The sequence below is a fragment of the Lutra lutra genome, chromosome 17 (assembly GCF_902655055.1).
Source record: "Lutra lutra chromosome 17, mLutLut1.2, whole genome shotgun sequence".
In the NCBI taxonomy this organism is placed as follows: Eukaryota; Metazoa; Chordata; class Mammalia; order Carnivora; family Mustelidae; genus Lutra; species Lutra lutra.
Window position 1 is genome coordinate 26270356 of NC_062294.1, and position 27103 is coordinate 26297458.

Genomic DNA, 27103 nt, shown 5'->3' on the forward strand with positions numbered 1-27103 from the left:
CCATTAGAGTGCCCTGTGGTTCTTTCAGTGTTAACGGCTCCAGAGTCGGGGACACCACGCAGCACAGGGAACAGTGAGAGGACCCCTTGACTGGAAAAGAACTGATGATTTTAATGAATCCTGCTGGTCTGCAGCTGTGGCCTCCCTCAGGCTATTTCTCAGGGGGACAGATTGCCTGCAACTGCTCATTGGTGGTTTTCATTTTATTCCACGCCTTGCGGTAGCCTTTTAAGGACATCTGCAAAAAGGAAAAAGGGGGTGGGGTGGGGAGAAGGTCATTTGGGGAAAAGCAATGGTGATTTTTCCAGAACACAACCCACATCTAGCCCTGCAAGGCTGCAGGGGGTGTGTGTGGGCAATTCGAGGCTGCAAGACTCTTCCTAGAGTTTGTTTCTGTCGGTGGAGAGGCTGCAGGTTCCTGTGGGGCTGCTTCTTGGCTCCAAATCTGATGGGCCCAAGTTTGGATCCTAATTCACTCCCTGCCACCAAGTGGCCATGGGAAGAGCAAGAGAAAGTCCTGGGAGAAAAGGAGCCTGGGTCTAGACAGGAAAAAGCCAGGCTTCCAAAGTGACCTGCCTGGGTTTCTGAGCTACTCTGCTGATGTCTCCAGTGCCCTCTGTATGCAACCCGGCCTGTGGCAGACCTGGTGCCTTCCCTTCCTTTTGTCTGACCCTTTGCACCTTTCTCATTTTTCTCTTCCACGCTCACAAGGGGCTAGGGTGCTCTGAGCATGCTGTACCATACGGAAAGGCTGTGGGGTTACTAAGGATGAAAGACCCATGGCAACTATGTAAATGCATGGAATCAGGTTCTGATATTAAAAATCCATTATTATCTCATTTTTTAAAAAACTGGCTTCTCCATGTATAAAGTAGCAATGACTAAATCACCAATGGTGGGGGAAGTGATACAGAAACTTCGAGAATTCATTAAGAAAACAAGCAACTAAAACATGATTACTACCGAGTCTCCTCCTGATCACTTGAAAAGACCCTGTCCCTAACACTGAAAAGGCAACTTAAAAAAAAAAAAAAGAAAGAAAGAAAGAAAAAAAAAGAAAGGGCATCCTTCATTTTCCTATAAGACTTGAAGGGACTGCTGAGATTTCTCATAGTCATTGTATGTCGAACATTGGTATTCTTAGCTTAAAAGCAAAACCTTAGACAAGAATGTGAAGGACATGAAAGACTGCCTGTCTTGGAGGTTCTCTGGGACTTACCTCAGCAATCTCCACTTTCCTTTCCCACATCTTGATGGTCTTCTCCAGTTCCCCATTGAAGATCTTCTCCCGCACATACACCATCACCTGGGGCGAGCGGAACTCAGCCAGCTGTTTGCGGAGCTTTTTGTTCAAAGCCTCAGCCTTGGCCCGGTCCTGAGTTGGGAAGGACTGATTAAAGCAGGGATCCTGGCGGTTCTGGCTTACTGGACTTACTGACCCTGACATCTCTCCCCACTTTCAGTGGAGTTCTCAAAATCATGTTGAAATTTTCAAATAAGTGGAGAGAATCGTAAGATTCCGATGATGATTTTTTTTTTACAAATGATGTTTTCATTCAGTTCAGAAACACAAAGTACAGTCTAAAAGAGAATTTTTCCCTTCCATCTTTCCTTTATTGAGGAATTTGTTTTCCCTGTTGTGATTTCTTAGGTTTGATGGTTTCTGGGGGAAAACTATGTACTTAAGCACACTTTGATTTGATCAATCTCAACTCACTTTTTGTAAAATATATGTAACATAGAATTTCCCATTTTGACCACTTTTAAGTGTGTAGTTCTGTGGCATTCAGTACATTCATAGTATTGTATGAGCTTTACCACCATCCATCTCCACAATTTTCTTCATTTTGCAAAACTAAACCCCTGTACTCATGAAACACGGACTCCCCAGGACCCCTTCCCCTAAGCCCTGGCAACCACTCATCTACTTTCTGTCTCTATCAATTTCATTCTTCAAGAATCTCATATAAGTGGAATCAGACAATACTTGTGCTTTTTTTTTTTAAAGATTTTATTTATTTATTTATTTGACAGAGAGAGATCACAAGTAGACGGAGAGGCAGGCAGAGAGACAGAGAGAGGGAAGCAGGCACCCTGCTGAGCAGAGAGCCCAATGCGGCACTCGATCCCAGGACCCTGAGATCATGACCTGAGCCGAAGGCAGCGGCTTAATCCACTGAGCCACCCAGGCGCCCAATACTTGTGCTTTTGTGACTGGCTTATTTCACTCAATATAATGTCATCAGTGTTTATCTGTGTTGTAGGATATGCAGAATTTCCTTCCTATTTAGGCTGAATTATATCCCCGTTGTACGTATATGCTACATTTTGCTTCTCCATTCAACTGCCAGTGAACACTTGGGTTCTACCCCTTGGCTATCATGAATAGTGCTGCTGGGAACATGGGTGTATAAATATCTCTTCCAGTTCATGCTTTCAGTTCTCTTAGGTATGTACCTAGAAGTAGAATTGCCGGGTCAATAGTTAGTCAATTTTTTGAGGAATCTCTTTTTTAGTTTTTTTTTAAAAGATATTATTTATTTATTTGACAGAGATCACAAGTAGGCAGAGAGGTAGGCAGATAGAGAGGGGGAAGCAGGCTCTCTGCTGAGCAGAGAGCCCAACGCGGGCCTCAATCCCAGGACCCTGGGATCATGACCTGAGCCGAAGGCAGAAGCCTTAATTCACTGAGCCACCCAGATGCCCTTTTAGTTTCTTTTTTTAAAAGATTTTATTTATTTATTTGACAGAGAGACACAGCAAGAGAGGGAACATAAGCAGAGGAAGTGGAAGAGGGAGAAGCAGGCCTCCCACTGAGCAGGGAGCCCCACGTGGGGCTCAATTCCAGGACGCTGGGATCATGACCTGAGCTGAAGGCAGACACTTAATGACTGAGCCACCCAGACGTCCCTTAAGTTTTATTTTTAAAATTATCATACAGTAAATTAACTAGTCTTTTTCTTTGAGTAGATTTTTTTGAACTAGCATTGTCCTTCTGCCTTTTTTGGTTTAAAAATTTGTTTATTTTTGGGAGAGAGAGAGAGTACTGGAACAGTAGGGGCAGAGGGAGAGAGAGAGACTCTCCAGCAGATTCCCCACTGAGCACAGAACCTGTCACTGGGCACGCTCTCAAAACCCTGAGATCACAACCTGAGCCAAAACCAAGAGTAGGATGCTTAACTGACTCAGCCACCCAGGTACCCCTTATTTTTTATTTTAACAATTGTTTTGAATAGGCAATACATGCAATTTAAACGGTATAAAAATATACAGTGACCATCTTCCATCCCAACCTGTCTCTGGACACACAGTTCTTCCCAGAGGCATGCACTATTTTTAGGTTTTGCATATTCTTCTAGAAATCTACACTCATATAAACCTATTTATTTTACCTTTTTTGTCCAAAGCGTAGCCAATGCTTTCAGTTTTACCCCCTCCAACTTTTTTTTTCACTCAATAAATACCAGCAGAGCTGTATCCACACATTAAAAAAACCATTCTTTTTAACGGCTGCATCATTTTCCATTGTATAGATGTACCCTGATTTAACACGTCCTCACAACAGTCACTCAGCTCCTCAATCCCCTGCTAGTACAATAAACAATGCTGTGATTACTAATCTTCTGGGTGGAGGTCACACTGTAAATGTGCAAGTACATCAGGAGGATGAACTACTGCAAGTGAAATTGCCTGCTCGAAGACACTGGTTCTCAACTGCGGGGTGAGGGAGGAGGCAGTTTTGCTCCCAGGAGACATGGCCATGTCTGGAGACATTCTCGGCTGTCACAACTAGGGGGGTGCCACTGACACCTAGTAGGTAGAGGCCATGGATGCCACTAAACTTCCTAGAGGGTACAGGACAGTTCCCCACAACACGGAATTAGCTGACCCAAAATGCCGGTGGTGCCTAGGCCCTGCCACGAGCATATAGGTATGTGTGGTACAGAATACTAAAGTGCCTTCTCTGACCATAAGCCAATTCCACCTCTGCAGTGATGCCTGAGGCTGCCTGTGTTTTTGCCCATTCTCTCAACAGTCTTACCAAATTTTTTTACCATTCCTAATCTAGGAGATGGGGAAGTGGTCTCTCGTTACAGTTTTATTCTCTATTACTTATCAGTGAGGTAGAATATTTTTCGTAAGTTTGAGACTTTCTGGCTTTTCTGTAAACTGTATAAATCATTTACCCATTTTGTCTATTTTTTTGTTAGATTTTTCATTTATTGAATAATCCAGTTGTGCCCCACTGCAATACCTTTACCATAAACTAAATGCACCCATATCAAAATTTTATCAGATACTTGATCATATACATGACATATATGTGATCTGTACTGGGGCTTATCATAGGACTTCTATTTTTTCTCTGAACTTCCAGTCTGTTCATGAGCTTGTTTTAAATACTGTAACTTTGTATCATGTTTCAGTATCTGGTAGGGCTAGTCCACTCATCTACTTAAGAATCTGGGGGATATTTTTATTTTTCCAAAATAACTTTTGAGCCAATTTAAGTCCTTAAAAAAACAACCTTGTTATTTTAATTGTAATACCATGATTTTGCACCTCAGCTTAAACAGACCTAACATTTTTATGCTGTTGAATCTTCCTGGCCTGGCACCATCTTTTCATTCCTTGCTTCACAAGGTACAGTCTACGGTACTGGCATCACTTGGGAACTAGAGAAAATGATGACTCTTGTGCCCATCCAATCAGAAGCTGGATATTAACAAAATCCCCAGATGTCTGGTTTGCACCTTCTAGTCTGAGAAGCACTGCTTTAATTCACTCTGGAGAAAACCAATAAAATTATTTTTAATTAACTTATCAGAATGCAATAAAAACTTGTCAAGAAGGATTCAGTGAATATCTGCCATGTCTAGCAGAGATATATTCCTGTGGGGAGATCTAAACACGAGCCTGGAACCTCACATCTTGTGAAAAAAAAGATGAAAGAATACTTAAGATAAAAATAATGAAGGAACAAGAACCAAGGCATTAAAGAAAGGTTCCACAGGGACACCTGGATGGCTCAGCCGGCTAAGCCGTCTGCCTTCAGCTCAGATCGTGATCCCAGGGTCCCAGGATTGAGCCCCACATAGGGCCCCTTGCTCAGTGGAGAATCTGCTTCTCTCTCTCTCTCTCCCTCACCCCCCAACCTCACTTGTGGTTTCTCTCTCTCAAATAAATAAATAAAATCTTTTAAAAATAAGTTCTACAGCTTTGAGGGATGTGCTAATACCAGGAACTGTCATCCCTACCCAGCACTGCACTTGTAGAATAGGGCTGTTACAGCAAGACAGGCGGACCACTCTTCCCATCCTGAGATCCACTGCAACAGTACAGAAATTTTGCTCAAGGGGAGAGGCTATAAAATAGCTCTAGAATGCTGCCTGGAAGGACTGACTTTTTTTGGAACAAAGTGTGGGGAGTTCATGTCCAAGTAGTTTGTGGAAAACAATGGAGATCTTCGGGGTGAGCAATTAAGAGGCAGCTGGAAGTTCCATGATATTAGTAGCAACAAGTCAAACAGTAGAGCAGCTAGATGCTTAACAGAAACAGAAAAAGAGACCATTAAGAGACCAAAACAACAGACCAGCTAGATGTTTAACAGACCAGAGAAAGAATCATTAAGAGATCATAATTCTACAATATCAGTAGCAACAAGCAAAACAGAGGACCAGCAAGATATTTAACAGAACCGGAGAAAGAGACCACTGGGGTTGGAGCAAACCTCGAAGACTGCCAAAAAGGTCCCTGAGAAGGGGCGTGACTTCGATTAGATCAGAATGTGCCGCAGTTAATGTCCCAGGGTGTTGCTGAAAGCAACAGAGCAGACAGCTAGTAATTAATGAAGGCTAACAACTGGGTATGATACCAATAGAACTATACCAGCTAGAAGCTTCACAGGAAGTGCTCGCTTCGGCAGCACATATACTAGAAGCTTCACAGGAAGATGAAGGCGAGTCGAAGAGAACTCAGCAGAAATGCCAATCATTCCTGGTTGTCAGGGACACTATCTATGACCAAGGCCACCCCCTCTAAGGAGCAACACCAGAGGCTACCAACAGCAGGAGAAAGAGAATTTACTAAATTAATCCAGCCAAATCACTAAACAAGTGGTGGGTGGAATTAGTTTCCAGCATTGTTATATTATCTAAAATGTCCAGTATTCAACAAAAATTACAAGATAGACAAAGCAACAGGAAAGTGTGACCCACACAGGAAAAAAAGGAAGCAACATAAACTGCCTCTGAGGGAGTCCAGATGGTGGACTTAGCAAAGTTCAAAGCATTTATTATAAATATGTTCAAAGAACCAAGGTGACCATTTTTCAAGAATTAAAGGAGCATATGATGATAATGTTTCATCAAATAGAAAATATCTATAAAGAGAAATTATTTTAAAAAAATGGAAAATGTGGAGTATTTTCAATACAATAACTGAAATGAAAAATTTGCAGAAGGAGATCAGAGATTTAAGTCAGCAGAACAATTAGTAAACTTGAAGGTAGACTGATAGAGATCATGCAATACGGAAAACACAGAGGAAAAAGAAGAAAAATTCAATCTCAGAGAAATGTGTGGAACACTACTAAGTGTACCAACATTCATGTAATGAAAATAACAGGAGAGGAGAAAGACAAAGGAAATATATTCAAGGAAATAATGGTTGAAAACTTCCAAAATCTGATGAAAAATATTGTTTTGATGAAAAATATTAAACCACATATTCAAGAAGCTCAAAAAACTCTGAGTAGGAAACTGGAAAGAAATCCACACCCAGACACATCAGACCCAAAATGCTGAATGACAGGCAAAGAGAAAACACTGAAAGCAGTGAGAAAACAATACATTACATTCAAGGGAAACCAAATAAGAGTAATAGCTGACTTCTCATCAGAAACAACGGAGGCCAGAAGCAGTGGGATGGCATATTCTAAGGGTTCAATGAAAAATAATAATAATAATTTAAAAAATCTGTCAAACAAGAATCTTATATCCAGCAAAACTATCTTTCATAAATGAAAGCAAACAAGCACACTCAGATTTTGGCTTCCAATGCTATTCTCAAATAAAAGGAACCAGGACTCCTTGGAGAAATGGCTAATTCTAGGGCTGGAGCAGAAAATATAGGAAATGGGTTGAAAGTATTTTCTAGTGCCAGAAAAAAAGTGTTCACACACACACACACACACACACACACACAAATGGCAATATGTCGAAGGGACACAGAAGCCAACTGAAAGAGCTTCCAATGCCCAAGGTAAAACATGTCAGTAATAAAACAAATATTAGGTTATTATCTAACATATAAAATTAATATCCATGCTCACTTCAACAGCACATATACTAAAATTAATATCCATGAATTGATACTGATATAAATAAATGATAAAAAAATAAACAAATGGAAAATAGACAAATGTCCCAGACAGAAGAATTCCAAATAGTTTATAAGTTCCCAGTTCTTAAGTGTGGGCTGCACAGGGTAACATCCTTCCAAAGAGTTGAGCCAGAAAATTGAAGAGTAACTGTACAGTGGAGAAACCCTTTTAATATTACATCAGGCAGGTGATCAAGGTTAACATCAGCAATGGTAAGTCATGTTGAGAGTATGCTCCCTTGATATAATATGAAAATGGCACTTTACCTTTACAGTCTTCCTCCTGAAAACCATTTAACCTCAGTCTAATCCCAGGAAAGACATCAAATCCTTGACAAATACTTGACCACTTCACAAAACTGTCAAGGTCATCAACAACAAAAAGTAAAGCCTATTACAGCCAAGAAAAACCTAAGGAGATGTGAAACTGAATGTAGTGTGTTATCCTGGATGGGATCCTAGTACAGAAAAGGACATCAGGTAAAAACCAAGTCTATATGAATAATATTAATTATAAGTTATAAATATTTTTATATTTATATGTTATAAATTATAAATATAACTATAAATTATAAATATTAATCATTATAAATATTAATCATAAGACATCAATATTGGTTAGTCAATTTTAATAAATATTCCACTGTAAGGTGTTAATGATGGGGAAAATTGGGTGTGAGATTTGGGGGAACTCTGCACTCTCCACAATTTTCAAAAACGATTACAAAATAAACTTAGTTTTTAAAATGAAGAATAAAGGGGCACCTGGGTGGCTCAGTGGGTTAAGCCGCTGCCTTCGGCTCAGGTCATGATCCCAGGTCCTGGGTTCAAGCCCCACATCGGGCTTTCTGCTCAGCAGGGAGCCTGCTTCCTCCTCTCTCTCTGCCTGCCTCTCTGCTTACTTGTGATTTCTCTCTGTCAAATAAATAAATAAAAATCTTTAAAAAAAATAAATAAAAATAAAAATAAAATGAAGAATAAAGACATTCCCAGATAAACACACACTGAGAGAATTCATTGCAAGCAGACCTGCCTTACAAGATGTACTAAAGGAAGACTTTCAGGCTGAAAACTAGTGAAAGTAGCTCAAGCTAAAGTAACTTAAAACCATGTGAAAACAAATAGCACAAGTAAAGATAATTAGGTAAGTAATTATAAAGGAAGTAAAAATTTATATTCTCAACTGATTTAAAAAGCAATATGTATATAATTTATATACAAATTTATAAAGCAATATGTATATAATTCTATCGTGGACCTGTGACATATAAAAAACAATATATTTGACAATTACAGCAAAAAGAAGGCAAGGTAAAACAAAGCTATATTTGAATGAGGAAATAACATCGGATGGTAACTCGAATCCAGAGGAAGAAATGGAGAACCACACAATGGTAAAGACAAAGGCTAATACAACAAACACTATGAACATACTTCATGTCTGACACACCTGGGCAGCTCAGTCAGTTGAGCGTCCAACTCTTGATCTCTTGATCTCAGCTCAGGGTCATGAGTCAAGCCCTGCACTGGGCTCCACACTGAATGTGGAGCCTACTTAAAAAAAAAAAAACAAACCCCACATACTTCATTTCCTTTCTTCTCTCAGCTTCTGGATCCCTTCCTCACATTCAAAAGATTAACTCAAAATGCATCATAAACCCTAACATAAAATCTGTAAAACTTGTAACCAAAGACATAGGACTGAATCTTCATGATATTAAGTAATGGTTACTTAGATACAACACCAAAAGCTCCAGTGCAAAAGAAAAAATAGATAAACGGGGGCTCACCAAAGTTAGAAACTAAAAATAGCATCTTTTTTTTTAAAGATTTTATTTATTTGACAGACAGAGATCACAAGTCAGCAGAGAGAGAGAGAGGGGGAAGCAGGCTCCCTGCTCAGCAGAGAGCCCGATATGTGTCTCGATCCCAGGACTCTGGGATCATGACCCAAGGTGAAGGCAGAGGCTTTAACCCACTGATCCACCCAGGCGCCCCTAAAAATAGTATCTTAAAGTGAGAAGGAGACCCACAGAATGGGAGAAAATATTTGCAAATCATATATCCAAAAAGTATTTGAATCCAGAATACATGAAGAATTCTTACAACTCAATTATGAAAAGACAAACAACTCAATTAAAAACTTACTCAGGGGCTAAGGGTTTGAATAAACATAGTTTGAATAAACATTCAAACTAAGGGTTTGAATAAACATTTCTCAAAAAAACACACGTGGCCAATAAGCAAACGAAGGGATGTTCAATGTCATTAGTCATTTGGGAAATTCAGATCAAAACCACAGTGAGGTATGTCACTTCATACCCACTAGGACAGCCATTAAAAAGCAAACAAAAAAAAACCCCAAAATAACAAGTGTCAGTGAAGCTGTGCAGAAATCAGAACCCTCACACATTGGTGGGAATGTAGAATGCACAGCCACTTTCAAACACAGTTCTGCAGTTTCTCTAAATGTTCACCACACCATCACCACATATGATCCACAGTCCCACTTTTAGCTGTATGTCCAAGAGAAAAGAAAACATACATTTACACAGAAACTTGTATGTGAATGTTCACAGCAGCTTTATTCATTAGATCCTAAAACAACCCATGGGAAACAACCCCCTCGACTGATGAATGGCTAAAATGAGGTCTACCCGTACAAGGAAATACGATTCAGCCATGAAAAGAAACAAAGTCTTGACACATACTACAGCACAGATCTTGAAAATATTGTTAAAGAAGCCAGTGAAAGACCACATACTGTATGATCCCTTTTATTTTTTTTTATTTTTTTAAGATTTATTTATTTATTTGACAGAGATCACAAGTAGGCAGAGGCAGGCAGAGAGAGAGGAAGGGAAGCAGGCTCCCTGCTGAGCAGAGAGCCTGATGTGGGGCTCAATCCTAGGACCCTGGGATCATGATCTGAGCTGAAGGCAGAGACTTTAACCCACTGAGCCACCCAGGCGCCCTGTATGATCCCTTTTAAACAAAATGTCCAGAACAGGCAAATTCACGGGGACAGAAAGTGATTTAGTGGTCATGGGGCTGAAGGGTGGGAGTAAAATGAGGTGGGGAACAGACAAGGATTTCTTGAAGGTACAGGGTTTCTTTCTAGGGTGACAAATATTTTCTAAAATATTGTTCTGATGGTTACATCATTCTGGGGATATACTAGAAATCATTAAAATGTGCACTTTAAATGGGAGAATAATATGGTATATGAGTTATAACCCAACAAAGCTGTTTAAAAAAAAAGTTCACAAGAAAACTAAAATATACTAACAAGTGACTTCCAGGCTTTTAAAAACTGATGTTGTATTTTACTTGTAATCTAATAAGTGTCCACCCAAACAAATATCACAGAAATCCTGCATGGGGAGAGCACACAGACTTTTGCTTTACTTTTATTCCTGGCTACTCTGTACCAAGACCCACTTCTCTGCATCTGTCGGTTCTCCATCGAGGACAGGACTTAGATGCCATGACAAAACTGAGTCAGATGTAGTCATCCTATGGCATTTCAGTTATTGTGGACAGGTCTGGGGCCACGCACACTGCTGGGGACACTTACACTCATTCAAGACAAGGCCACCAACAGCTGTATTAATGGCTTGGGAGGCTGACAAAGCATCACCATCCTGGTCCTCACAGGTCACCACAAGGCCTGTGACACCTCTTTCACACGTGCGGAAACTAAGGCCTGTCTCATTAAAAGGCCTGTTCAAAGCCAGAACCTGGCAACACCAAAGCTTACACTCTTGCCCTCATCTTTCTAAAAAAGTCCTCTTGAGTCACATCTTTCGTGTACTTAGCTTGGTGAAATTCAAATGTATGTGCTCAGCAAAATACTGAGAGCACAAAATCACAATGGAGATGTAAGGTGCTCAGATAATGCCACCTGTCTGTCCACACAGTGACCGTAGGCCCTGGAGTGGGCTCAGGACAGAGGTCACAGGTCTGTCATCCCAGCATCCACTATACTGAGTGAAAATTACATGTTTAAAGAAAACTCTCCCTCCTGTACATAGAACACTATATTTTGGCATGTGCACTTTTTCTCATACCAGTTAGATGATTACACTCATTACAGGCCTTTTTGTGATGTTGTATACATGACACTTTGAGTATGGTACTTTATGGGTCCCAAAGGGTTATAAGAAGGTTATTCTTGAGGGTTATTTGGGCTCTACATGATTTCTAAATGGTTTGGTCATTTCCACATGATTTCTGACTCTAGACCCTAACCCAGAAGTAAAATTCTACTGGACCATGAGTCTCCAGGTACCACTTCCTCTCCAGCGGCCCAGACATATTTTGCTTTTATGGCCTAGGCTTTTCTAGACAAAAACCAAGGTGGCTTGGGTCTTGGTGTACGTTGGCTCAAGTGTTTATAGACAGAAGGAGACAAACACCAGAAATAGCACATTTTACCCTCTCCTACCTGTTCTACTTGTAGGGTTTCTCTTTCAATTTTTTCAAGTAACTCATTTCTCAGCGAGATCTCCTTATCCAGACTGATGGACATTTCCATTGCCTGGTGTAGCTTGCTCTGAAATATAACAACAAGCAAGTCTTGAGCAAAGATGATCACTCAGAACTACAGGAAAGATAGACAGTTCTTCATTAAGCAGGATGACAGCAAGGCCATCCAGGAACCCAAGCCTGCCCTTCTCAGAATCCTGGTGCCTACAGGGAAGTAAAGACCTGCAGAGTGGCTGGACACACCAGGACCCAAACTCTCCCCACCATTTACTAAAAAAAAACTTTGGGCCAGTCCCAGAACCTCTCTAAACTTGGGCTGGTCACCTCACAGGGTTGTGGAGAGGCTCAAGGGAGAAAATCATGGTAAAGTGCCGAGCAGAGAGCCCCCCGCACATGGAGAACACTCATGCAAGTGACTGCCATTATGACATGAAGAAAGAGGAAACACTCCCCGTGAGCTAGGTGCTACTGGCATCCCACTTTACAGGCAAAAGAACGGACTCTTTGGTGAGTGAAAACAATTTGCCCAGGGTCATAGGGATAAGAGGTTAAGCAGGGCTTGAACCTGGGCAATCTGAGTCCAGGGCCGGCGGGCTCCACCACCACTGACCCTGGAGGGCTCCTGCCCGAACTGGCCCGCAGCTGCCCCCCACGTCACTTGCCACTGTCCTTCACCAGCTCCCCCCAGGCCCCTGCTTCTCAGATTTGCCCCCTTTGCTGCACCTTTGTCTCCCAGCAGGGAAGGGTGAGCCTGGGGGAGTTGGGACATGCTCTGCTGGGCTGAAGAGCCAGTGACAGAAGCCAGTGACTCCGGGGGGATCGCTCCACGGACTCTGAAATGCACTCACCCTGCCCTAGGCACTGACCAGCACGACAGTCTGGGCCCTGCCAGCCAGAGGCCGGCTCACCACCTAGACGGAGGCACCCTAGGCCATGTAAAGCCGCCACTGTGCCTGGCACTGAGAATGTGAGGACAGCGGTGGGGGTTTCCCTGGGGGAAAGGGTACTGGAAAGGTTGCTGAAAGGCTGTTGAACATGTCTAGTAAGAGGTGTGGAGGGGGGGAAGCCAAGCTAAGGAAAAGCCTGGGAAAGTGGGGGTGCTGGCACAGTATGTCCAGAGTAAAAATCCTAGACCTAGCAGAAAAGCCTGGAGCCACCTTCCTGGGGACCTCAGGGCACTGAGGCCACCGCCCCCCATTCCTCTTCTCGCCAATCCTCCCTTCTTTAAGGCTCACTGCTGCTCCCCATCCTGTACGACATGGCTCTGCTTAGGAAAGTGCCCTGGGTTAAAAGACCAGAATGAGAGCGTGGGCTGCGGGGAAGGGGAGGCAGCACAGGATTCCACCACAAACCAGAAAGTCGGTGGGAGGAAAGGAGAGCAGAGGGACAATGCAGAGAGCGGGGGCAGGAAAGAATGGATTTGCAAGGCCTACTGCAAGGCAGCTCCTGACTCGGAAGGTGTGAGGCGAGCTATTTGTGATTCTGAGCAGAATGTCGGCCACTTGAGGTGGCTACTTCCAAAAAGGCACTTTAACTTTCTCTTGCTGTGTAACAAATTACCACAAATTTTGTGTCATAAAGCAACACCCATAGTTTTTCTCAGTTTCTACAGGTCAGAAGTCCGGCACAGTGTGGCTGGATTCTCTGCCCAGGTAGGGTCCCCTGGGGCTGCAGTTAGGATGTTAGCCAGGCTGGCTTTCCTCTGGAGCTGGGCTCCTCTCCCAAGCTCACAGACTGTTGGCAGAAAGCATTTCCTCTAAGTTGTAAGCCTGATATCTCTGTTTCTTTCTAATTGTGAGTAGGAGGTGGCCCTCTGCTCTTTGATATCCCTTCAAGCCAGTAGTGGAGAACTTCTCGCCTAGAGAATTCCCTCTGTGCTACAAATTCCTGACTTCCTCTTCCAGACAAAACTATCTGTCTTCAAAGGGCTCATGTGATTAGGTCAGGCCCATCCAATAGTCTCCCTATTTTAACGTCAACTATTCATAATCACAGAACAGAACAGAACCTAATAGTAGAACCCATCATACTCATAGCCTTGCAGATTGTACTGGGTATATACAGTAGGTGGAGAGCCCTGGGAGACATCCTGGAATTCTACCTACAAGGCACTAGTTCACATGGGGATCATTAGTTTACAGTCAGTTAGGAATGACTTATCATGGCTGTCATCACATGCTTACATTCTACCAGATTCCACCATGCAGGGCTCGACAGCATAAAGTTGGAGATAAAGGTGCCCCTTTGGCTGAAGCTCACGCACCAAATTCACAGAGGAGACCATGTTTGTCTCCTTCATACCTACACCCTCAGCACTTAGCCCGGTGTCTGGCACTCTACACCTCCTTGTATGTTTGGTAACAGGTATTCTATATGTGCATTGCTAAAGTGAACACATTGGTAATACTTATTCTGCAAGCTTTTCCAAGGTCTGAGACGTGGGTGCTGATATTTACATGAAATTGGTCTATCCTGCCACCCTCCCACCCCCTAAATACACACCTCAAGTGTTAGCAGCTCATTTGACAATACTGGTTGAGGACTTGCTTTGGCTAGGCACTGTCCTTGGTACTAGGAACACAGCACAGACCAACCTGAGCTCTATCCTGGTGGCAAATCAGAAAAACCTGCCACTGACCCATGATCCCTACTGGAATTCCCTCTCAAGTCCAGGTGAGGCCTGACCCCAAACTCAACAGTGGTTCCACCTCCATTTCTCCCAGAAGACCTAAGAACTGACACACGGAAGAAATGAGTTTGCATCTCCCTCAAACCATCACTGCGTCCACCGTAGCACTCCCGTAGGCATCTCCTCCAAGCTCCACCATCCGATTACTATTATTTGAAACAGGCCTACAGGCATGATGACGCCTGGGATTCTGGCTGGAGAAGCTCCCATTCCACCCACTGTGGCCTGGATTGCTGCTGCACAGGTATTGCAATCTGTCCTCTGCGTTTAGATCTGCTCTAAAGAGCTGCCCTGGGCCTGGCAGTTTCATGTTATAAACCAGTAGCTCCACTCCAAAGCCCTGGCTTTTCTACACAAGACCAGACAGGCCCTGTGCTACTTAGGTTGATTCCACAGGATACGATCAAGATCCAATGTGATGTCGCCATGTACTACCCAGCTCTCCAACCTATGAAAGCTCAAGTCACGGGGATTGGCTTTATCTTGAAGTAACAGCAATCAGATAAGCTAACTACTGATGAGTGGATGATCTGTTGCAGAGAGCTGACACATGAATTTCAACATGCCAGCACAACATTGTCTATGTGCTTTATGCCAGAGACAGGCAGTTGGCTTAGGTGGGACATGTACTGGACTAGGAGCCTGAGCCCTGTCACAAACTTGTTGCTGGAAGCTGGCAATTACTCTCTCTTTGGACTTCAGGTTTTTCATTTTTAAAAAGCAAAGTGCTGGACAAACATAATAATCTAATCTAAACACTTCCAAATTTACTTTTTAAAATGATACTATGTGGGCCGAATGAAGACCACCTGTGAGTTACCTAAACCTGCAGCCACAACTGTCCTGCAGGCAGGAGGCCAGGGGTCACCCACCTTGCTCGATAAAAGGCCAGAGTGCCAGTACTTGGGCTTTGCGGGCCAAGAGGCAAAATTGAGGATATTATGTAATTACTTACATTAACAAAAGAAAAAAACAAATTTCCACGTGTTTTATTGATGACATTCAAAATATAATCATTAAGTACATTTTGGAATACAGATCTACTAATGAGAAGAATGGAATTTCTGGGGCAGAGACCAATTTTGCTTAATTGGATTTCAAAGGTAGCATTCTCTATCAAATTGGTTACGAATACCCTTCTGAAAAAACCACAGCTCACAGGCCAGTGGCAGGATACACTGGCCCCAGTCAGCTGACTCCAACACTGCATAGTTCCTAGCAGGGTGGCTGGGGCATTCCCGGCTATGGATCCTGCTTAGTTATTAACAGAATCTCCCTCTCTCCCAAAAGGGTTCTGTGTGGATAAGGAATTATATACTAGTTTTCTGATTTTTAGATAAGACAGTTTTCTTCTGGAGGGTTTTAAGCAGAGAAGTGCTTCTTACAGGCCTAAATTAAACAGGGCCCTAATGTGGTTAGTTCTCAAAATGTGCATAAAAATCATGAGGGCGTTAAAAAAAATAGATGCATGGCCCTTACCCCCTTATTCAACTGGCCAGGGCTAGACTAGGGTGTCTGTATATTTAAAAAAAAAAAAGTTCTCTGGGCGGTTGCAGTGCACGGCTAGGGTTGTGGGAACATTCAGAGTATTTGAGAATGGCTTTGTCAAGAGAAATCGGGGAGCAACAGTAGATGGAAGGGCCCCAAGCCCTTGTGTAGCACCATAGTGGTGCATGGGAACTTCACTGTGGCTGGTAAGGTGGGTGTGGGAGGCCTCGGGGACCTGGGCATCAGGGCGGACCTTACTTTGTAAGTATTGAGGACTTGCAGGGTGTTTCCGGACGCCAGCTTTAGCTGGATCAGTTCTTGATTCTTTGCTTCAATTGTCTCTAAAAACTGAGCATTCTCGATCTTCAGCTGCTGAAAATCAACCTCATGGAGAGCCTCGCCCACCTCTTCCTTCTACAGCTCAGAAAGAAGAAAGAAATGATGTGAGGTTATGACTTCGGAATCTGATTCACACCTTGCAGTTCTAGATGAGATTCTGAAAGTCAGTCATCATTCAGTCATTCAACAAACACGGGCTGGGGATCTGCTTGGTGCCAGGTGTGATACAAGGCACTGGAGTGGAGATCTGAATAAATACAATGCTCCCTGGCCTCAAGGAGCACATATTCAACCAGGGTTCACAGACAGGTCGCAGTGTGGTGTAGTGGGAGGGGCAGAGGATACACAGAAGCTCCTCAGCCAGGCCAGAGAAGAATGGAAGACTGGGTCAGGGAAGTCTTCCCACAAGAGGTAGTGTCTAAACAGGGCTATGAAAGAAGAATAAGAAGGAGACCATATAAAAGTTATTTTTATCCTGGAAAACCCAGGACCAGCAGCCCATAATTCCCTTTCTGTGATCATGTGACATCTCTGTACTATGGCTGTGTCAGTGTATTGGGTCCCTTCCCTGGCCTGGCCCGCCTTACCTGCCCCACCAGGTCTAGGCCATCTCATATGGGTGGTAGGCCAAGAGCCAAACCTGGGAACTCTTCCTCAGCCCCACGCTCCACTCATGCAATACTGCCTCCAAGGAGGCTTCTTTCTTGTCCCCTAAACCAACACAACAATTTCCTTAAGTCCCAGTAATGACCCATCCAGCAACTCAAACACTCCTAAACCATTTCCACACCAGGAGACTCCCCGCCCCCTGCGGCTCTGTGGTCCCTGCTGACCATTGCCTCTGGCTAGCAGTTAGGGCATCCCGCTGTTTCCTACCATCCCCACTGGCTGCTAATCTGAGCTCCTGCGGGCAGGACCACCTCAGGGTCAGCTTTGTGCAGCAATGGCTTTTAGGCTAAAAGTTACTCATCTCCTCCCTCTCTCACACTCAAACCCCCTCCTCAGGAGGCCTGAGCATGCACAAAGCCTGGAGTACCAGGAACTCTCTATCTGGAGGCAGCTCCTCTCTCCTTTCTTACACTAATCTCATAATCTCAAATCCTTCGATGACACAGCCCCTCCAGTTTTTGCTCTGCTGGGGACCTCCAGAACAGCACGTTCTCTCCTCCCCACAGCCGCTGTGCACCTGGAGCCAGCAGCTGGTCCTCCTGAGTCCGCTTGGGCCCATCAATCCCAGGTCGTCTGATAGGCTCTGCGTTCCCCTTGGTCTCCAGCTCCCTCTCCTGTGTAAGCCCTAGGTTTCCGATTCTTTCCAGAGAGCAGCTCTCCTGGAGACACGGCGCTCCAGGTAGGCCTTTTCAGACCAAGAGGAGCAAGCCCACCCCTTTCTTGGGTGGGGGGGGGGGGGGCTGTGGTTCTCTCGGTGCACCCCAGGGCACAGCATCGCCTCCCACTGAGCTGACTTTATCAGGCACTCTATGGGTAAGCCACCTGGCACCTGTGCAGACATCCTGGGGCATCAAAGTGGAGGAGCTGACATCTGTCCTCAGTCACTTCGTGTTGTTGAAGCTGTCCTAGCCTGTCATCTTTCGGGATCCCAAGTCAAGCAGGCAATAGTTCCAAGTGTGTTAATTTGCACAACTCTGTGTCATTGGCAGTGGCCACCTCTAATGCACAAGCTGTCGGTGCCCATATTCGAGTTAATTCAAGGGATGGAGCCACATAATCACATTCGAGAGGCCCTGTGCCCCATCTGCTTACTGCCTTCCATCAGGAAGCTTTAGTCTGATGCACAGGTGACCAAAGCACCCCCAAAGTGTGCCATCCAGGCCACACTCACCAAAAGGGGTCAATAAGTACGCCACAAGTGTCTTTTAAATTCAAGCCAACTCTGTCTGTGGCTGTGCGGGCACTGTAACAGTAGGAGCTTCCTATCACCGCTATGGCAAATTACGACAAACTCGGTAGCTTACAACAAAAATCGATTATCTTACAGCTCACAATGTCCAAAGTCCAAAATGGTTCTTGGGCCTAAACTCAAGGTGTTTTCGCAGAGATGCATTCCTTCTGGAGGCCTTGGAGGACAATCTGTTTGCTTGCCTTTCCCAGATTCTAGAGGCTGCCTGTTCTCTCTTGTTTGTGATCCCTTCCTCTACCTTAAAGGTTCATCACTCTAATTTCTATTTCCAGTATTCCACCTCTCTCTCCTGCCTCCTTTGGGATTATACTGGGCCCACGCAGATAATCCAAAATAATCTCCCTTTGAGTCAAGGGAGATTATTTTTAAGATAATCTCAAGATCCTTGACTTAATCACCTTTGCAAAATCCTTTTGCCATGTGAAACCGCAGATTCACAGACTCCAGAGATTAGGACATGGACATCTTTGGGAACGCATTGTTCTACCTTCCATGGTAACCTTAGGAAGGAAGAAAGAAAGAGAGAGAGAGAGAAAGGAAGAAAGAGCCACATACCTGCCTCAATTGTAAAAGCATCTTTTTCCTCTGCACTTTGAGGGAAACATTTTTCAAACGTAATTTATCCTTCATATTATCCTAAAAAATACAAGTAAATTTTAATCCACTCCTCTTCATCTTCCCTGTTGGTTTGAAAAGTTGGTAGGGCTGGGGCTATAAACCAGACCTTGAGTCCTAACATTCAGTCACTTATTTTCAGGTCTTCTTGCATTTACTGGAGCTGGTATACACTTCACTCGTGACAGGGGCACTTGGGTGGCTCAGTCAGTTAAGAATCTGCCTGGGTTCAGGTCATGATCCCGGGGTCCTGGGACAGAGCACTCTGTTGGGCTCCCCGCTCAGCAAGGAGTCTGCTTCTCCCTCTCCCTTTGCCCTCTCCCCCAACTTGTGTGGGCTCTCTCTCTCAAATAAATCTTAAAAAGAAAAAAAAAAAGAAAAAACCAAAAAAAACAAAAAACACTTCACTCATGACCAAGAAGCAGAAGTAACTTGGTCGGCTTTGTGCAAATTTTCTACTATTTTTAAATTCGAGATTATTGGAGTGTATAATTTGGATATAGGGGTCATTCCTGACAAAACAACCTTATGATTCTCCAGTCTTTTATTCTCTTGGTAGTTTATATAATTTTTCATCACTTATACATTGTTAGGGCTAGTAACCCTACCTATGTCCAGGATCCAAAGCTCAACATGCTACAAAATCTTTGAAAGTGAAGGAACATTTTATGTCTCATTGTTATAATAATGGAACTTAAAGAGCTTGAGATTTACCTGTCCCCCTCCCTGCAGTCACCTGATTAGATAGACTTGCCTTACTTTTCTCTAGGAAACATATCAGATCTTGAAACAAATAGCAACAATAAAAAAGAAAAAAAAAATCAGTCTGAGATACTATTAATATTCACCCAGCCTAATTGGTTTCAGCCTTGATAAATGTGCCTTTTAAGACATACACTTTGGGGGATGCAATAAATCTGCATGTGGGGAGAGCATTTATGGCGGACCAAATGGAGTGGGGCTGCTTCACGTAGATCATTTTTATGTCTTCATCCTCTGAATCTGTTCTCCCTTTCTAAGCTCCGGCCTCCTGCCAACTCACCCTCCGGCGGTTCATGTCCTCAATGTACTTCATCACTTTCTGAGTGGCCAAAATACTCCCTTTCTTCTTGGATATGGTTTTTAGGATATCTTTTTTAAAATCATATGCTGCTCTCTGAACTTCAGCCCATCGAATTTCAGCTTCCTCAATGATAGCCTGCAGGAGTCAGCACAAAGAAAGAACAGTTTCCAAAAATCCTCAGGGACAGCTCCCTCTGAGGAAACCTAAATTCTCAGGCCTCTTTGTGTCTAATACATAATGTTTCCTCTTAGCCTTAGAAATATATTGATAAGATACAAATTTGACTACGGGAATGTTACCATTAAAAAGCAGGCCTCAGGTCACCTGGGTGGCTCAGTCAGTTGAATGTCTGCTTTTGCCTCGGGTCATGATCTCCAGATGCTGGGACCGAGCCCCATGGCATCAGGCTCTCTGCTTGTCAGGGAGTCTGCTTCTCCCTCTCCCTCTGCCCCTCCCCCACTGCTGGTACACTCTCTCTCTTTCAAACAAATAAACAAAAATTTTTAAAAGAAGCAGGCCTCAGAAAAAGGGGAGCATCCATAAGAAGGTGGTAAACAAATAAAAACAGGGCCTCAGGTATCTCTATACATACACATTTCCATATCTGAAATAATACTTATCCACTAAAAATTGTAACATTAATATATTATATAACTATATAATATTATATGTTATATATGTTATATATGTTATTATATGTTATATAATAATATTATTATACATTATATATTATATATAATATAGACTATATATAATGATATATATAGTATGTTATGTAATATGTTATATATATAACATTAATTATATTATAATATATAATATAATATAATAGGATAGGATATAAAAAATATCTGGGGGCGCCTGGGTGGCTCAGTGGGCTAAAGCCTCTGCCTTCGGCTCAGGTCATGATCCCAGGACCCTGGGATCAAGCCCCGCATTGGGCTCTCTGCTCAGCAGGGAACCTGCTTCTCCCTCTCTCTCTGCCGGCTTTCCCTGCCTACTTGTGATCTCTCTCTCTCTCTCTCTCCCTGTCAAATAAATAAATAAAATCCTAAAAAAAAAATCTGGAAACATTACAACAAAACATTAGCCACATCCAGAGAGACGGATTACTAGGGAGACCAACAGTCTTTATATATATACTTCAGCAATTTGAAAGTGGTATAAATGAATATATGTATTGACATGGAAAGACAATAAGTGCAAAATAAACAATTTACAAAATAATATAGTATTTTTTATAAATAAATTCATATATGTCTAGACAATAATCTAAACTCTAGGAGATAAACACAAGTGTCAACACTAATTATCTCTAGGCAGATTCTGGATGTTTACAAATGCTCCTTTAGCTTACTTCTACATTCAAATTTTGCTACAACATAGAGATTGTCTTTAAATAAGGAAACACACACACACATGCTATTTGAAAGAATAAAATGAAAAGCTAGCTGTAGCTGTAGAGCAAATCATCTCAGTCCCGACCTTGTCCCTGGGCACCAAGAAGCAAAAGCATCTTCCTTCACTGGCCAGCCTCTCCCCTCTCCCCGTGGTTTCCACCTGCAGGAACTTCAATCCACCATAACTGCCACTTTCAGCTTGTCACTTGCTCTCCTGCTCAGCCATCCTTATCAGGGTCCTGCTTTCTAAGGCATCAAAGATAAACTCCCCTGCCTGGCTCTCAAGGTCTCACAGCCCCAGTTTCCTCGTATAGGCCCTAAAGCACACATTCATTCCCACTTCTACTTCTTGCTCATGTCATTCACCCGACCTAGGGTGCCCTTCTTTTCTTAAGCCTCTACTTTATTCCTCATCATTCTTCAAGACCATGCCAAGCCCTATGTATAGCCCCACCTCTTCAAAAAAGACTTTTTTGGCCACTCTAGCTCGCATTAACATGTTATAATTCAACAATGCATGTTTGGCAAGAGAGAGAAGTAGGGGGTAGGGCACAAAGAAAGGAGAGAGGGAGGAAAGGTTAGGTTTAAGTGGTACAGGTAATTCCATCAATAAAGACATGAGTCTACTGATCTGTCCCTCTGGAGGCAATGAGTGTGAGTCTGTGTGCTCATGTTTAGAAACAGAAAAATTTAGAAACAGAACAGAAATATCTGTTCCTCATACAATAATGCTCTCTAATGCAAGCTAATAACTACATCCCATGGGAAACGGAACTAACACTGATGTTTCTTCTCTGGAGGAAAACTGACCTTTGTTGGTCTCCAAAAAAACATGGACCATGGTCATGCATGCTGCACACAGAAGGTGATTTAAAGGATTTCTCACTCAACTCACTGACTTACGCCCCAGATTCCTTATATTATTAGGAATTACCAAACATTTTTAAAGCACTTATGGTTATTATAGTTTTTTTTTCTTTTAAGAATCCATATCTTAGGGACACCTGGGTGGCTCAGTCGGTTAGGCATCTGCCTTTGGCTCAGGTCATGATCCCAGGGTCCCAGAATTGAGGTTCTCTGCTCAGTGGAGAGCCCGCTTCTCCCTCTGCCCACTCACTCACATCCAGCCTGAGTACTCTCTTTCAAATAAATAAAATCTTAAAAAAAGAGAATCCATATCTTAGAGACATATACTAAAATATTTATAGATGGATGATATATTGAGGTGTCACTTCATAATAGCCCAGTGGCCTATCATGAGGGAGAAGTTGGGATATGGAGGAAACAAGGGTAGCCATATGTTCATGACTGTTGCATGTGGCTGTTGAGTACACAGGGGTCCATTGTGCTAGCCTCTCTACATGTGGGCATTTTTGAAATTTTCCATTTAAAAAAGTTTAGGGGTACCTGCGTGGCACGGTTGGTTAAATGTCTGACTCTTGGTTTCAGCTTAGGTCATGATCTCAGGGTCATGAGATCGAGCCCTGTGTCAGACTCTGCACTTGGCACAGAGTCTGCTTGAGATTCCCTCTCTCCCTCTCCCTCTGCCCTTCCTCACTGCTCTCCCCCTCCCTCTCTCAAATAAATAAATAAATAAATAAAAGTTTAAAATTTGTTGTCTCCTCAAACAGGTGGGAAGTTCCTTAAAAGCAGTCCTTATATTTGTCTTCTCCTACTTATATTTCTTTCAAAATAACAAAAATATTAACATACTCCAGGTACTTCTCAATGAGGTGGAAGTGGGGAGCCCAGGTGGGATGGGCTATAGAGAAAACGGTATACCTCATGATGCTGCAGATCTCGTTCAGCATTTGCTCTCATGTGCCTTATTTCATCCTTCATGTCTTCCAGCTCCTTTTGTACAAGCTCACATTTTTGGTCACAACTGAGGCCTATCACACGGTCCATACCCATGCGGGACTTGGACCTACGCCTGCCTCGTAACTGCAATACAAGAAGAACCAAGTCATTGTCAAGTAGGAATTGCTGCTCAAGCTGGGTGTCAAAATGACCACTCAGACCTGCTAGAAATTACTCTGAGTGACCGCCAGGGAGAACAAACTCAAAGTGAAAGGATTCAGGATATTAGGCCCAAGGTGATGTTTATTTCACCAGTCAACCTAAGTCCTGTGTTAAAGAATTCAAAGGCCTATACTGGATAATGAACTGAAAATAAATAAGGGAATGTGTCTTGAGGGTGTGGAAGGACTATGAACCTGCTAAAGACTAGCATTCAGGTCAGTGTCAGGGGAAGCCCAGAGCTCAATGCTTCCTAAACTGAAAACAGAAGAGAAATTGCATCTGGGGGCACAGTGATCAGCAAAAAAACCAGACATGATTCCCTACATATGGCCCTAAGGAACATATGGGCCTGAAGAGATTGACCCTCAAAAGACAGATCTACATCCAGTTTTAAATTTTCAAAAATTAATTACCCACATTTGAAAATCAGGAAATACCACCAAATAATCTAGATTTCCAGCTTCTCTCGAAAAATCAGCTGCTCTGGCAATACCAGTCCACCTGGTTGGACTTTCAGATGAGCGAGGAACTTTCCCATGCCCACAGCAGACCTACTTCACTCCTATATGTGGTTAGCTGGGCCTTGTAAACATTGGAGTCCCCCAATTTAAGGGAATTATTTCAAGTAAACTCAGATATTTTGGGTGAGTCAACCCACTAATAATTGAACCTGATTCCCGTCACACTCACTTGAAAGAGAACCTTAGAAGGAAAGGAAGAATTAAAAGTAGAACAGGGAGGGGGTGCGTGGGTGGCTCAGTGGGTTAAAGCCTCTGCCTTCAGCTCAGTCCAGGACCCCAGGGTCCTGGGATCGAGCCCCTGAGTCGGGCTCTCTGCTCAGCAGGGAGCCTGCTTCCTCCTTTCTCTCTCTCTGCCTGCCTCTCTGCCTACTTGTGATCTCTGTCTGTCAAATAAATAAATAAAATCTTTAAAAAAAAGTAGAACAGGTTGAAAATCATATGCCACTCAGCCACAGAGGGCATACCAAAGGCAGATACACAAAAACCACTTGCATCTAAAGGGACAAACAGAATAAAACAATTCTTAGGTCACTACAGTGTACCTGTGCAAATTCTGCTCCTGATATTTTAATTTCTGATAATCGTGGATGTCGCTGATCTCTGGGCTCCAGCTTATTATAATATTTCTCAAACATCTCCGTCTCAGTTTTGAGAGCAGAGTTTCCATAGCTGCAAAACAGAGGGTACCTGAGTAAGTTCTATTAATATGACTTTAAACCCCAAATAACTAGTGTTTAACACTTAATAGCAATTACATATCTTCTGCAAAACATGTAACCTCTTGGTGCCTCAATTTCCTCTTTTGTAAAATGGGAATAATAATAGTACCTATTATTCAGGGTTGCAATAAGGAATGCAAAGCCTTTACAACAGTGCTATTTAAATATTTGATTTTCTTAAATGTCTAATGAGCCACAAAGTTGAAAGAACTAGGATTATATTGAAAATTGTTGCTGAGATGAAGCTATAAGTTCCACCTTCCAGTATCCTCTAAACCATTTGTGAAATTCCTTCTGAATTACTGCATGCTTGAAGTTATTACCTAGCCACAATCTTCAGATGTTTCCTTTGGTTTATGTTTCTCAGCTGTTCCTTCCAGCACCCGAGGGACAAAGAATCCACAAGAAGTGTATTATAAAGAGTATTATAAATGGTGGAAAAACTTGGAACAGATAGTTTTTAAATAACTAGAGGTGACAACTAGAGTTCATCTTGTATATGCTTGCCAAGATTTTGACCTTTTTAGCTTTTTCATATATATAACATACAGGTTATGCGTGTGTCTACTTATATATATGAACAGCTTGGATATTTTCATATGTTCCTGAGTGAATTCCTGTAGCCTGAATTTTAAGATTAATGGACACAGGTTCAATGGAAAACCTGAGAAATCAAAACACCTTTTTAAATTATGTATGTATTTATTTATTTATTCATACATACATACATACATACCCAGCATGACGACACTCCCAGTGTCGGCTGTGGAGTCGCACCTGAGTTTAAATCCTGGCACCACCACTGGCTAGGAAAGTGAATTAACCTGTGTCTTGGTTCCTCACCCACTTTCTGGGGCTCCCGTGCTATTATAGAAGGTACTACGTGCAAAATAACTGGCACAAAACAAGTTTTCAAGAAATTGTGGCTCTTAGGAATATCACGTCAGTTCTGCCCTAAACTAGGTATAGACGTACAGAAGTTACATCTATTCAGCTGCTAGAAGGGGGGTTCGCCGTGAGCCCAAGAAGTTGTACAATGGACCTCTGGGCGTCCAGAAGCCGGCCGGCCGTACCTGAGCTCTTCCACCAGCCCACACAGCTGGATAACAGGCAGCTCGTTTTCCTCCCCGCTCTGCAACTCGCTGACAGTGGTCTCAGAGTCCTCATCAGTCATCTCTCTGCCCAAGTGGCCCTTGCCAATGCCCAGTGAGGCCAAGAGCGCGCTGTGCCAGCGGCCAAGCGTCACGCGGGCTGCGACCTAGCTCTGCGTTGCCGGAGCGACCGGACGCGTGCGTGAGGGGCGGGGCTCCCAGAGGCTCCGCCCGACGCCGCTCCGCCCAGCCCCGTGCTCACCAGAGCACAGACACCTACACTTACTCAACCATCCTTCTTAACATGCTAATACTAGCAGCTCTTGCTTGCGCGGCACTTACTACGCCCTTGGCTCCGTGTTAAGCGTAGTTTATGCAAATCCTTGCGACAACCTTGCAATATTATCTACTATTCTGTGTATTCTCCAAATAGAGGAAACAGATAAGGGAAGTTAATTCCATTTGTTGCAGTGTCTTCCCCTACCTCATCGTGAGGCCTCTACTCCGTTCTCTCTCTGGTTCTTCACACATTCTAAGTGTAGTTTCTCTCAGCAGATACTGATGTCCTGCATTCCTAGAAGAAAAAAACCTGGCTCATTATTAAATGGTATAAATTCAAGAGACATCCCTATATAGGGATTATATCCTGGGGGAATATACAGAACAGACAATTCCGGCTCTTGCTTCCAGTTAAATGAGGAAAAGAGCCCCTAAACCCGCTGTTGAAAGTGGAGTGAGGATCGCAGCACTGTCGCGCCTCACACTTTTTCATAGTCATCATTTCATTTAACCCCCAAAACGGTCTTATAAAATTGGTATTTCAGTCTTCATTTCACAGATCACGAACTGAGCAATAGGGCAGCTTAGGTGAGTGGTCCGTTGTCACACAGGAAAGGAATCAAGCTCTGGCAGCAACCAAAATCCATGCCGTTAACTTCTACACTGATGTGCGTCATGGCAAGGATAGGCAAGGCGGCAGGGCAGCTTTCTGTCTGCTCCCACCGGGATGGAAGAGAGCAAAGGGCAGAAGAGGCAATCTTCTCTGAGGTGGAGGTGGGCGCTGGATGTGGTTTGAAACCAAGCTCTGATAAACCACTTGGAGTGGAGGTCAGCCACCTTCTCCCACCAAGGGACATGCCTTAGTGTCAACATATAGTCACTAAACTCCAAAGAAAAACTTCTGTTTTTTTTTCATAGGGTGCACAGATTTGAGGCCAGAGTGGAATTACTGGAGATGACAGCAGAGAGGCTGAGTCGTGCCATCACCTTTTCTCTACTGGTAGGTCTCTCCAGGAACAATATAGACCACTTTTAGAAATATTAATATGCTTGTATACCAGGTGATACAAATAGATGCCATCCCCAAG

At 43.2% G+C, this 27103-nt stretch overlaps 1 protein-coding gene across 2 annotated transcripts; it reads right to left on the minus strand.

The window, feature by feature from the left end:
• Positions 1-109: 109 nt before the first annotated feature.
• On the minus strand, positions 110-25898 carry CCDC113 (coiled-coil domain containing 113). 2 transcript variants are annotated; one of them, XM_047712385.1, is made up of 9 exons: positions 25719-25898; positions 24469-24595; positions 23166-23327; positions 19963-20118; positions 18861-18941; positions 16307-16462; positions 11831-11938; positions 1220-1375; positions 110-238 (listed from the first exon to the last, which is right to left on the minus strand). In XM_047712385.1, exons 1-9 carry the CDS (start codon positions 25817-25819, stop codon positions 152-154), a joined length of 1134 nt encoding a protein of 377 aa, XP_047568341.1. In that variant the 5' UTR covers positions 25820-25898; the 3' UTR covers positions 110-151. The 2 variants fall into 2 exon arrangements, with proteins under 2 accessions (XP_047568341.1, XP_047568342.1); XM_047712386.1 differs by lacking the exon at positions 11831-11938.
• Positions 25899-27103: the final 1205 nt, after the last annotated feature.